A 13,265-nucleotide genomic window follows, 5' to 3' on the forward strand; every position below is an offset into this window, starting at 1 on the left:
TCAGCCGAAGCTGCGAAGGTCTAGAATTGCCTCTCTGATCTACTTTGCAGCTTGGCTGTTCTGGGAATAGGGTTCTTAGTTCGTCATCTCCATTTTCTGCACTGGGATTCATCGGGACATTTTTGGTAAGGCTCGCCCATTGGGCACGCATGATGCAGTTTCACAAACCATGGCTACCCTATGAACTAGGTGTTGCTTCCAGCGTGCTGACTACCAACATCTGGAACTCTGTAGGTGGTAGTTGGCACGGCTAAGCCAGGTCCTGCTACCATGTGTACGTGAAATCTCCACTGCCTGCTTGTTTACTCACGCTAGTCTCCTTGAGCTACTGTGGGTCTGCAAGTTGAAAACCCCAACCCCTAAATTTGTGCTGTAGATGGGCCCACGCAAGTGTCTTGGGCATCTAGCCTGTATTTCAAAGGTGCTGGATACTTTGATGGCTCGGTTGTTGTTTTTTGGCGGTCCAGTTCCGACCCCATGAAGGGAAGGTGCTCAGCCAATTTCTGAAATTCAGTGTCCTTTCAGGGGCCTCTAACTGAGGCCCAGGTCTACATTGTGACTTTAAACGTTTAATGCGCCGATATTACCATTTAACGCTGTATCCGTTCAACAGATGTCTGTCATTAATATCGAGTTAAACAGCTCCTTAAATCATTTCGAACTCCTCCCAAACGAGAGAGTAGCGCTAATTCGATAGTGATAACTCCGATTAGGGTTCGTGTGTGACGGAAATCGACGTTTTTGCCTCGCGGGCGATCCCAGAGTGCAGCACTGACTGCCTGGGACAGCAATCTGAACTCGATGCAGCGGGCAGGTAAACAGAAAAGCCCTGCGAACTTTTGAATTACAGTTCGTGCTTGCCCAGCGTGGAGCTCGATCAGCACGGCTGGCGATGGCAGTCTGAAATCGAAAAAAGAGCTCCAGATAGACCGTCGGGAGATACTAGGTCTGATCGCTGTATGGAGACAAATCTGTTGTATCACAGCTCCGTTTACAGAACACCGAAATGCCAAAGCGTTTGAATAAAAAACTCCAGATACACAGCGCTATTGTGACAAGCGTAACGGGAAGCCAGAGACTCAAATGGCGCTCATGAAGGGAGGAGGGGAGGGACTGAGGAACTCCGCTATCCCACAGTCCACAGCAGTCTCTGAAAATTATTTGCATTCTTGGCTGAGCTCCCAGTGTCTGTAGTTTCAAACACAGTGTCTGCGTGGTTCAGGGAAACAGCTCCTCAGTTTCCCCCCCCCACCACGTAAAAAAAAAGGAAAGATTCGTGCTATGGCGTTTGCTCAATGCCAAGCGGTTGTCTGCTGCCTTCACAAGGGAGGGTGAGGCGTCCCAGCACCACCCGGGCAATGTTTTCTGCCCCATCAGGCACTGTGCTCTCAACACGGAAGTGGGAACTATGGGATAGCTGAGGAACAGCTACCCACAGTGCACCGCTCCTGAAATTGATGGTAGCTTTGGACCATGGACGCAAACAATCGATTTCGGGATCCCACTGTGGACGTGCTAAACCGATTTTTAGATCTGTTTTGTAATATTGGTTTAAGCTAATTCGAAATAATCGTGCAGTGTAGACGTACCCTGAGAAACAACCTACTCAAAACTACTAGCTACGTTGGCTATCTGACCCAGGGAGTGCAGACAGGAGACCAGTTTTTAAGGTCTTGGGTAAAATTTTCAAATGTGCAGAAAGAGACTAAGTCCCACTGACTTCCAAGGAGACTTCTGTTTCTAAGTGCCTTGGGCACTTCCGAAAAAAAAAATGTGACGTAGGCGCCTAAGCGACTTAGTCATTTTGGAAAACGTTGCCCCTGCCCCTCATCAGAAGGGAGGGAGGTAATGATCATTCCCACTTTGCAAAGGGGGAAGCCGGGGCACAGAGAGATGTAGTGACTCGCCTGAGGTCTTGCAAGTAGGAAGACCAGGGCTCCAGAATGCACTGTCTGGCCACTAGTCGGTGCTTCCTCATTCCTTAATAGATTGTCCTCCATGTTTGTTGGTCACCCAGCACCCTCTGGCTTCTCACCAGCATTTGTCTGACAGCCACCTTGTGCATAGCTCCTCCTTCACAATTTCCTCTTCCAGTTGACTCCTGATATCTAGAGCCTTGAAACCAGACAGCCAGATTCCTGGGGGCCTTATTTCCCCTCCTCTCTGTGTCCAGGCGCTATGTAAATATGGTTATTTGGTCAGGAAATATGAGCCCATTAATAGTTTGCAGTGTTGTTGTAGCCATATCGGTCCCAGGATACTAGAGAGACACGGTGGTTGAGGTAATATCTTTTATTGGACCAACTTTTATTGGTGATAGAGCCAAGCTTTTGAGCTTACACGGAGCTCTTCTTCAGGTCCTATATAAACAGGACTCTGAAGAAGAGAGATTATTATTACCTCACCCATCTTGTCTCTCTAAAACCCATATTACTCAGCCAGCAGGTGTCACTCTGGAATGAAAATAGGAAGAATTGAGAGTCGTCCAAGGGGAGAATAGGGAAGGGATGAGCAGTGCCGCTGAAACAGAGCATCCCAGAGTGGAAATGGACTTGAGTCTGGTTTCTATAGGGCCCTGAACTCACCTCTGCAGTAGAATTACTGGTTTGTGCCACCAACTTGAACTTTACTGCAGACCCAGCTATAACAAGTGCAGTGCTGGAGCCTTGCTATTCTCTTTTGAGACTCAGACTTTAAGGACCATCATGATCATCTAGTCTGACCTCCTGCATGTTACAGGCCACAGAACCTCACCCACCCGTTCCTGTAATAGACCCCTAACCTCTGGCTGAGTTACTGAAGTCCTCAAATCATAATTTAAGGACTTCACATTACAGAGAAACCATTTACACTTGTTTAAACCCGCAAGTGACCTTTGCCCCCATACTGCAGAGGAACTTGAAACCCCCCCAGGGTCTCTGTCAATCTGACCCAGGGGGAAAATTCCTTCCTGTTCCCAAATATGGCATTCCAGGATGGCAAGGAAATGTTTTTCCTCTCAGGGAACTGTCTTTTGAGTGTGCATTTCTGTTCGTTCTTTGAAACTATGGGCACCTTTATCTTTGAGAAAGAAGCGGAATGAGTTTTCTAGCCCTGGTGGGATCTACATTTTGCTTTGGGGAAGGAAGGCTGTGTTTGATCCCTAAGAATGAGGTCATTGTGTTACATCCAAGGGAGATGAAAGCTTAGTATAACCTGAAACACCCAACGGCCTCAAAAATGTATGGGAGTCGGATCCAACCCTTCAGCAAAATCAAGTTCCCTTTTGTCTTCTGTTACAACGATGGGGGCCATATAAGCATCTGGCTAGGCAGATAGCTTCTGGACTGATCTCTTCAAATAATACGTTTAAATTACTTAGAAATGGCAAAGCATTTTGCCTTTTCAATGTAGGCTAAACTGCTGGAGCCTATGGATGGCAATGAGTCACTCTTCCTAAACGAGTTTTTTTCTGTGCCACCCAATTTTCCACCCAGCAGCATTGGTTCCACGCTCCATTTTGCGGCTGTTGAGCTTGTTCATTTCAGTTCATGCAGCTTTATTTTCTTTCCCACCCTCAAAATAATTCTTCTCAGCAGTCACTGGGGCTGGCTCGCCAGCATTTCCTTTCCTCGTTGTGCCTTCACAATGGGAGCAATTTGCAGAGCTCTAAACACTTGCTGGAATTCTAGTTTAATGTTTGCTTCCAGTACGGTTTGCCCTATTTTCTGACATGCATAGTGGTGGATAGTTGCCTTAAATGAGGTAATGGGGTTTTTTGCATGAGGGATGGAGTGTATTTTTCATTCCATCTCTCCCATCTGTGCATTATTCCTTCCAGCAAGGAAAGCATTGACCGTGGTTTCAAGTAAACCCAACTTGACCAAATGCAGTCAGGTGGGTTACATTGAAACTTATTAGTCTCTACAGAGAAGCAGTGATAGTGAGGCTTTATAGCCAGCTAAAGCAGAGGTGGTTCCAGAGGAGGCTGTAGAAAGCCTGACATATGTATACTAAACTGCTCTTAAACCGCAGAGATTCAAAAAACCCCTATAGGGCGGACGGACACCTTGAATTCTTTCCTATGAACATAGGAGCTGGAAGCCCCAACCAAGACTGCAGATCCCAACCTCCCACTTCCTGACAAAGGACTGTTCCCAATTTTGGGGACTTCCTCGAGACTCAAGTGGTGCCCAGGGCTTGTGTGGACACTCAGCACAGGGGTAAATTTCACCCTCAGAGAAAGAGACGCTCCAGTGGACAGTCCACCAGAAGTTTCAGGGCTTGGAGAGAGGCAGTGTTGCCTAGTGGTTAGAAAACTGGACTGGGATTCAGGAGACTGACCCAGGTTCTAGTCCCAGTTTGGCCACTGGCCTGCTGGGTGACCTTGGACAAGTCACTTCTCCCTGCCTCTTTGTTTCCCCGCATGTAACATGTGCCTACCTCCTTTATAATGCACTTTGATCCCTACTGAAGAAAAGTGCTTTATAAGAGCTAGGGTTATTTATTGTTATGTAAAGCTTCTCCACTCCCCTTTGGCTGGAAATCTTACCAGATTTGTCCCTGAGATGACCAGGTGATATCGGCATTGCTCCAACTGCCCCCATTTTGGGATTTTTGCTTCCACTTTTGGCTTAAACCAGGAACTGCAGAAGCACCAAATATATATTAAAAATCACAGCTACGAAAACAACAAACCAAACTTATTTCGAATCTCAAAACGGTCCCAAGAGGTTTAGTTTGAGATTGGGAAAAGGTTCAGTCAAGTTCTTCGTCCATCCAGATCGGTGCCCCCAAGCCTCATAATCTCTACCATCCTATTATTGTTCATTAAAGGGAGAAACCTGGAGTGAAATCTGAGATCTGAGCCCCATTGAACATTGGCACAGCCCTAGCAGAAGTCTTCCTGTGGACTTGGAGGCAATGCAACTGATTTCCAATGCGGGGAGATTTTATTAGAGATTTTAGAAATGACATTTACCTAGAACCTGAAAAGTATCTGAGCCAGAGATCGGTCAAGCTCCCAGACACCCCACAGTTTGAGTCTAAATTTCTGGGGTTTAGATATAGCCCATTAGCAAGACCCAGAGCCATTTACAAAATTGAGATACATAAGAATGGCCATACTGAGTCAGACCAAAGGTCCATCTAGCCCAGTATCCTGTCTACCGATAGTGACCAATGCCAGGTGCTCCAGAGGGAATGAACAGAACGGGTAATCATCAAAGGATCCATCCCCTGTCGCACATTCCCAGCTTCTGACAAACAGAGGTTAGGCGACACCATCCCTGCCCATCCTAGCTAATAGTCATTAATGGACCTATTCTCCATGAACTTATCTAGTTCTTTTTTGAACCCTGTTATAGTCTTGACCTTCACAACATCCTCTGGCAAGGAGTTCCACAAGTTGACTATGTGGTGTGTGAAAAAATACTTCCTTTTGTTTGTTTTAAACCTGCTGCCTATTAATGTCATTTGATTCATGAATTTCATTTGCCATCCAGGTTCATCTTTCCCATATTTTTTTTTGGGGGGGGGGATGTTTGGATCTAAGATTTTAGCCCATGAGCCCCCTTTTGCAAAGTGTAGCCCGGCTGAGGGAAGACAGTATTGTGTCAGGAAAGGCTGTCTTGGACTGCAGAGATTGCTACATCACTGATGTTGACTAAAAGCTTCTTAGCTGAAATGGTCCGTTCAGGAGGGTTCTTAGATTTGTTTTTCCTTTCTGCACTGTGCACATTCTGATCTTTGATTTGTTACTTGTTTCAGGAGTCGGCAGATGCTCTCTCTCCCCCCATTATCAGTGCTGCCATTGATTTAGCCTCCATACTCAGACTTCATCTCCATTGTGATTTGTCCCTGCCAAAGATAAAACATACCTGTGCAACAAAACCATTTACCTTCTCCAGAAGTTCCCAGTACAAGCAGTGTGGCATTGCCGGAAGCTTTCTTTGCCTTTGCCTTCCTCTGTATGAAGTGTTCAGCTGCAGACCAGAGGCTTTTCTCCACAAAGCTTCAAGCCTCTTATGCAGGAAGAATTAGTTTGAAAGCAGGGCAATGGAATTGATTTGCTGGGGCCCTGTGACAAAGAACATGCTTTGCTTAGCAGAGTTGTGCAGGGAGTGGGCATATGTTGTTGCCTCCATTAATAGAAGCCCAAATGTACTTTAATAGTCAACAGTAAATAAATCTATTGTGAGAGCAAATAGATGCGAGTGCTGATGTAGATGTAGAGAGATGCTCCTGATTCAAGGCATGTTCACATAGCTAGGATGTCTAGTTCTCCTTATGCTTGGATATTTGTGGGCACATTATTATTTATCTGTACTATGATAGTGCCTGAAGGTCCCATCTGCGATCACGGCCCCATTGTGCAAGGTTCTGTATGTAAGCATAGTAAGACAGCCCTTGCTGTCAGACCAGACAAAAGGCGGATATAATTTTGCAGGCCTTAAAAGGAGGCAGGTTTAGAACAGAGATGGCTAAGGGAGGAACATGATAGAGGTCTAGACAAGTGTGAATGATATGGAGAAAGTGAACAGGGAAGCATTATTTACCCCTTCACATAACACACGAACCGGGGGTCACCTGATGAAATTAATAGGCAGCAGTTCTAAAACAAACAAAAGGAAGTACTTTTCACTGTGAAACTCATTGTCAGGGGATGTTGTAAAGGCCAAAAGTATAACCGGGTTCAAAAAAGAATTAGGTAAGTTCCTGGAGAATAGGTCCATCAATGGCAATTAGCAAACATAGTCAGGGACACAAACAGAACCCCATGTTCTGGGTGTCCCTAACTCTCTAATGTCCAGATGCTGGGACTAGATGACAGGGGAAGGATCATTTGATAATTGCCCTGTTCTGTTCATTCCCTCTGAAGTCTCTAGCACTAGCTGCTGTGAAAGACAGGATACTGGGCTAGATGGACCATTGGTCTGATCTAGTATGGCCGTTCTTATGTTCTTATATTTTAAAAGCCACGCCTGTGTTGTTTTTTGCTGCAGGATGTCAGCATTCAGGCTGGCCAAAATGAATGCCGATATGTTTTTCCTAGGACTTGGCTTGCTTTTGAAGAAAGGTATTCAAGGTATTGTTCCTTTTTGTTTTTTAACTGTGATCGTTTAGGTTAGAGCTCCCACTGAGCAACAGTGCAGGCCTGAGAAATGTTAATAACAGGCCCCACAAACTCATGGGGCTGCGTGTGTGTTTATTTGTTTGGAACAGGGATTCGCAAATTATGCAGCATTTGCCTCCCTGGAGGTCTATGCACTGCAGCCCCCACAAGGCATAAATCTACCGATAAGCCAGAGCCAGCAGGATAGGTGCATTTTTTTGCCGTTGACCTTTGGAGGAGCTAGCATTGTGCAATGAATGGAGACATTGACAGTCAAGTACAAAGACAGGAGGGTAAGAAAAAGTATTTGGCACCTGGATACACCCAGAAGGTGCAGGAATTGAGTCCGTGGCATATATGTAGCAGGACATATGGTATCAGTGGTATTTTTGGTGAAGCCCAGAGCATTTCAACACACCCTATAGAGTGACTCAGAAGATGAGTGCCAAGCAACCAAGAGAACAGCTCAAATGTATAACATTTATACCAAGCAATTATTACACTTTAGTCGCATATAGCCAGAGCCATCAAGCCTGGTTTAATTGGACAGGAGCTGTTTAATCTTGGAAGCAAATGTTTTGCAGTGTGTGAGGCCAAGAAAAGTGCAGCACGATCCAGGTAATAACGATAATGATAATGGCTTGCCCTCCTATAGTGCTTTTTGTCGGAGGATCTCCAAACACTTTACAAATGTACATTAAGCCCACTACACTCCTGGAAGCTATGCAAGTATTATGATGATGACGACGACGATGATTATTCTACTAAAGCACAGAGATTAAGTGGCTTGCCAAAGGTCTCAGAGCGAGTCAATGACAGCGCTGAGAATAGGACACAGGAGTCCTGCCTCCCAGGTCTAATCATGCTCCGGCCTGTTTTATCCTGATTAACGATGTTGCTCCTCTGCCCTGATGGCCAGCAACAGAAGCTTAATTGTGCCTTAATATGCTTATTTGTTTTGCAAATTAAGCCATGGAGGAGTGAAATTTCCTCCTGTATCAGGGCCTTGAATGAGGAGAGAGATGTTGGAGGTGCAACCAACAAAGCATTTCAGATACCGGTTCTGAAATCTGACCGATTCCTATATTAAAGCTTCCGGGATGTGCCCGAGGTCAATGTGTGATCAGACAGGCTGCCATGTACTGTCCTTGGCTACATAGGGAAATTGACCAGAACAGCTGCAGTGGAATAGCTTCCCGCCTTGAGTCTTGGCAATGTGCTAATTGTTCTGGAGGAATAGAGCAGTTTTTATTCTGGAATAGGGTCCACATGGGAAGTATTCTGCAAGAATTATTCCAGTTAATTTCCCTGAGGAAGACAAGCTCTTTACCCTGAAATCATTTTTTCATTTAGTCCTTCATTCACTCTAAGCGGAGATCTTGCTGTAATCCATATTGCAGTCTGCACTTGATACAAGTTGAGACTTTGATTCTACTTCACTCTTGGTGGAGTGACGCTCTGCCCCACTTCTCAGGAGGCAAGTAACACTGGATTGCTTTATAGGAGATTGTTCTTCGGAGCTTCCATATATAAAACAAACATTCTCCTCCCCCTCCCCCAAACACACACATTTTAAGGTCCCACGTGAGCGATAACCTTGCATTTCCTTCTATATCCCAAAATAAAACTTGGCATGCAAAGCAAAGCTTGAATTGCTTCTATTTTCTTTCCCGTCCATTTTCAAAGCGATATGGAGGAGTCACCATAAGATAGCGGTGTAAGATAGCTGTGTCATGCTCACCTGCTGCTAATTGGGCAGCTCTTAAAGCTTTTCATCATCATCACACACAACCATAATGTCCCTAACCAAGTGAGTTATAGTTGAAATTGTGAGGCATTATCCGAGCTAAGAAATCAGTGTGACACGGTGTGATGACATTGGGCGGTGATTATTCTGATCATTATAGCATCTTGAGATATACATTGACCATTCTCCCTCAGGAATATTTTTTTCCAGTTAAATATTTCTGCTTTCATGTGTTTCCTTCCCCAGTCAGCTGCTTCTGAACATGCAGCTTTAAAATCAGTGGGCGGGGGTGCTGGAGCAATGTATATAGTGGGGGCACTGAGAGCCATTGAACCAAACCAGTCGGAGAACACTTCAACCTCCCTGGTCACTCAAATACAGACCTAAAAGTGTCAGTTCTCCAACAAAAAAAAACGTCAAAACCAGACTCCAACGAGCAACTGCTGAATTGGAATTAATTTGCAAACTGGACCCATTAAATTAGACTTGAATAAAGACTGGGAATGGATGGGTCACTACACAAAGTAAAACTATTTCCCCATGCTAATTTCCTCCCTACTGTTACTCATACCTTCTTGTCAACTGTTGGAAATGGGCCATCCTGATTATCATTACAAAAGTTTTTTTTCTCCTGCTGATAATAGCCCACCTTAATTGATTAGTCTTGTTATAGTTGGTATGGCAACACCCATTGTTTCATGTTCTGTGTGTGTGTGTGTGTGTGTGTGTGTGTGTGTATCTATCTGTGTGTGTGTGTATATATTCCTACTATATTTTCCACTGCATGCATCTGATGAAGTGGGTTTTAGCCCACGAAAGCTTATGCCCATATAAATGTGTTAGTCTCTAAGGTGCCACAAGTACACTTCATTCTTTAAACTGTATATGATGAAAAGCACTTCAAGCCAAGAGGTGCAGCAGCACCCCTAGTTCCAGCATTGATCTCAGTGGGCCAGAATCATCCCTGATCTCACTGTGGACTTCAAGAGCTAGGTCAGACTTGCATTGAGAGGTGCTGCAGTTTGGGCTTGAGGCGCTTTTGTGGAGTTATATCCAGCATGATTTTGGCCCAATGTATCCGTTGTGCCATGGCGTTGAAAAGCGTATGGTAGATGCTTGAAAGGAAAGCCCTAAGAATGCTGTATTACAGCTCTCATCAAGGACAAAATGGAACTTAGAGCGTTGAGTTTTCTTTGTGAACTTCATGAATAGTAGTGGCTTATACCTGCGAACCCCTCACTAGAGACAGGTACAGTGTTGGCTTCCCTGCACTCATGCATAGTCAATACACATCAGGTATTCCGGTGATGGGTGACAATATAAAACCCTAAGATGGAGCCTGAGCTGCAGAATTCTCTTGTCCTGCCCCACACTGTAGTCCTCATCAATGTACCTAAAAACTGACCTGCAGCTTCATTACTGTCCCAGTTCAGGTGACCCTCATGAGCAAATGTAGTCAGCCATGTCTCATTGTGCGATGACACTGCGGGGTGGCTAAATATCCAGATGGCACTCATCTGAGCCCATTTGTAACCAAGTCTTCAGAGGAGAAAAGTTAGTCCGTTAATTTTCTGGCATATAAACTGCAGGAGATAAAATACATCGCTGAGGGTTGTTAATGCACTTTAATTATTAATTTCTAGATGTTATGAAGATGTGAAGTTTAGTGATATTAAAAACCACAGAAATTGCCGTATCAGAACAGTTCAATGGTCCATCTGGACTTGTTCTTTCTGTCTGTCTGTCCATCACATTTCTAAGGTATTTTACCATCATGGTGTCTAAGCACTGACAATGTCTCTGGCAGTGACTAATACCACATCCTTCCTAGGAACTGACAATTCTCATAAAACATGCAGTTCTGCACTATTGTGTCAAGGGGGTCAAGTTCTTCCTGACCTGCAGCTGGTGATCCCCTGAAGCCTAAACATTAATTGCTCTTGTGTTTTTCATCCCATGTAGTGTCACTGCAGATGCTATTCTTAACCCTATAAATGTCGGGTATAATACACATTATATTAGTATTCATATATATATATTATATATATAAAATCAGCCTAGAGGTCTGAACATAAGAACGGCTATACTGGGTCAGACCAAAGTCCATCTAGCCCAGTATCCTGTCTTCCGACAGTGGCCAAGCCAGTGCCCCAGAGGGAATGAACAGAGCAGGTAATCATCAAGTGATCCATCCCCTGCTGCCCATTCCAGCTACGGGAAACAGAGGCCAGGGACACCATCCCTGGCCATCCTGGCTAATAGCCATTGATAGACCTATCCTGCAGGAGCTTCAAGTTCTTTTTTGAACCCTGTGTAATAGTCTTGGCCTTTACAACATACTCTGGCAAGGAGTTCCACAGACTGACTGACTATGCTGTGTGACAAAATACTTCCTTTTGTTTGTTTTTAAACCTGCTGCCTATTAATTTCATTTGCTGACCCCTAGTTCTTGTGTTATGAGAAGTAGTAAACAACACTTCCTTATTTACTTTCTCCACATCAGTCATGATTTTATAGACTGCTATCATATCCCCTCTCTTTTCCAAGCTGAAAAGTCCCAGTCTTATTAATCTCTCTTCGTACGGAAACCGTTTCATACCCCTAATAATTTTTGTTGCCCTTTTCTGACCCTTTTCCAATTCCACTCCTCCTTGGCCTGACAAGAGGATGGAAAAGAGATTGCAGGGGAAACCTCAGAGCCTCCAAACCTCAGAGCCTCCTTCCCCTACCAAAAAAAAAATACCAGCTCAGTACGTTGTGATGAGGATGGTTCTGTTAGAGTGGAAATGAAAAACTGGGCAGTGAGTGTGCTGGGTAAGGGCTGTACAAAGTGTGGAGAAGGCAGCAGAGTGGAGAGGAGAGATCCCAGGTAGCTTAGCCCAGTGATGTATGTAATGACCCAGCTCCCTTTGAGACCCTGCTGCCTCCCAATGACCCTCTGGGGTGCCTGATCAATATTTAACAAGAAACTCTTTTTCTTGTTCACAGGCGATTACTTTGGCATCCTGAAGGAGGAGAAAGTGACAAGCTTCCCATTTAACGTAATGGACAATCCCATGTACTGGGGCAGCACTGCCTGCTACCTCGGCTGGTCCATCATGTGAGTACAGCTCCAGGCAATCGTGGGCCACAGCCTCTTCACGCTGTTATTTCATCATTCTCTAGGGTCAGTGGCAGTGTTCACTGGGTCTGATCTTGTGACATGCTGGCCAAGTTAGCTGGGGAGGGCATTTGCCGCTTTGCAGGAACTGGCCCATAAGTGCCACTTGGTTATTAACCGCTCCTTGGTATGTAGGTGAAATCCTGCCTTGTCCTGTTACTGATACTCAGGGAGGAATAGGGAAGGATGTCTTTCACCCATAAAAAGAGCAGGAGTATTTGTGGCATCTTAGAGACTAACAAATTTATTTGAGCATAAGCTTTCGTGGGCTACAGCCCACTTCATCAGATGCATAGAATGGAACATATAAGAAGAGTATATATAGACGTACAGAGAAGATGCCATACCAGCTCTAAGAGGCTAATTTAATTAAGATGACCTGTTATCAGCAGGAAAAAAAGCTTTTGTAGTGATAATCAAGATGGTCAGTTATTGACAGTTGACGAGAGGTGTAAGGATAGTTATCATAAGGAAATAGATTCAAGTAGTGTAATGACTCAGCCATTCCCAGTCTCTATTCAAGCCAGAGTTAATGGTTTCTAATTTGCAAATCAATTCACCCATGTAAGAAGCAGGGAGGGATCTTTCCAGAGAGGGCTAGGACGTCCACTAAGACAATGCCCCACACACCACGTTCTTGGAGTTCCCAGCTGTTGAGCATGTATGATGCAGGAGGCAATAAGCATTAGGCAGGCCTGCACTGCGCTCCTCAGAAAAACCATGAGAAGTGTGAGGAGGCCCACCTGGAGCCATCCTGCCTTGCGGTGCTGGATGGCTCTTGTGCCAGCTGCAGTCTTGTGGGGCTGGGACTGACAGCAGTATTCCTACCAGGAGCACAATGGCAGATGATCTCTGGAGACAGAGGAAAACTGCTTCAGGGTGGAATTGTCCCAGAACATCTACCTGGCATGGCTGCTTATCTCTCCTGCTAGTGGCTGGCCACAATGCCTAGAGCCAGCCACTAGGGGGATACATGAGCAGCCGTGCCGGGCAGATGTGTTACACATGAAAGTGGTGGAACTATTTACCGAGTCGTTTCTGTGGAGAGATGATGTGGAGGTGGCTCATTAAAGTTACTCCCAACATCCTGGAGAGGTGGCATAGGTAAAAAGTCACGATGGGAAATTATCTAAATGTTCTACACCGTGGGGACGATCTGGCAGTGATGGGAAAGTGCCATGCATTCTGGCTATTAATTTGCCGAGTATTATCCCACAATCACAAAAGTCACTCGTAAGCCATGGATATATTTAGCACTAATTTAA

At 45.0% G+C, this 13,265-nt stretch overlaps 1 protein-coding gene across 1 annotated transcript in view; it reads left to right on the forward strand.

Moving 5' to 3' along the window:
- PEMT (phosphatidylethanolamine N-methyltransferase) overlaps window positions 1-13,265 on the forward strand; it is a 96,122-nt gene that overhangs the window by 66,185 nt on the left and 16,672 nt on the right. The window contains exons 4-5 of the mRNA XM_032762796.2: window positions 6,984-7,066; window positions 11,829-11,940. Coding sequence (XP_032618687.1) covers window positions 6,984-7,066; window positions 11,829-11,940 — 195 coding nt within the window. The remainder of the gene's footprint in view (window positions 1-6,983; window positions 7,067-11,828; window positions 11,941-13,265) is intronic.

Source organism: Chelonoidis abingdonii, chromosome 9 (genome assembly GCF_003597395.2).
Source record: "Chelonoidis abingdonii isolate Lonesome George chromosome 9, CheloAbing_2.0, whole genome shotgun sequence".
Taxonomy (NCBI): Eukaryota; Metazoa; Chordata; order Testudines; family Testudinidae; genus Chelonoidis; species Chelonoidis abingdonii.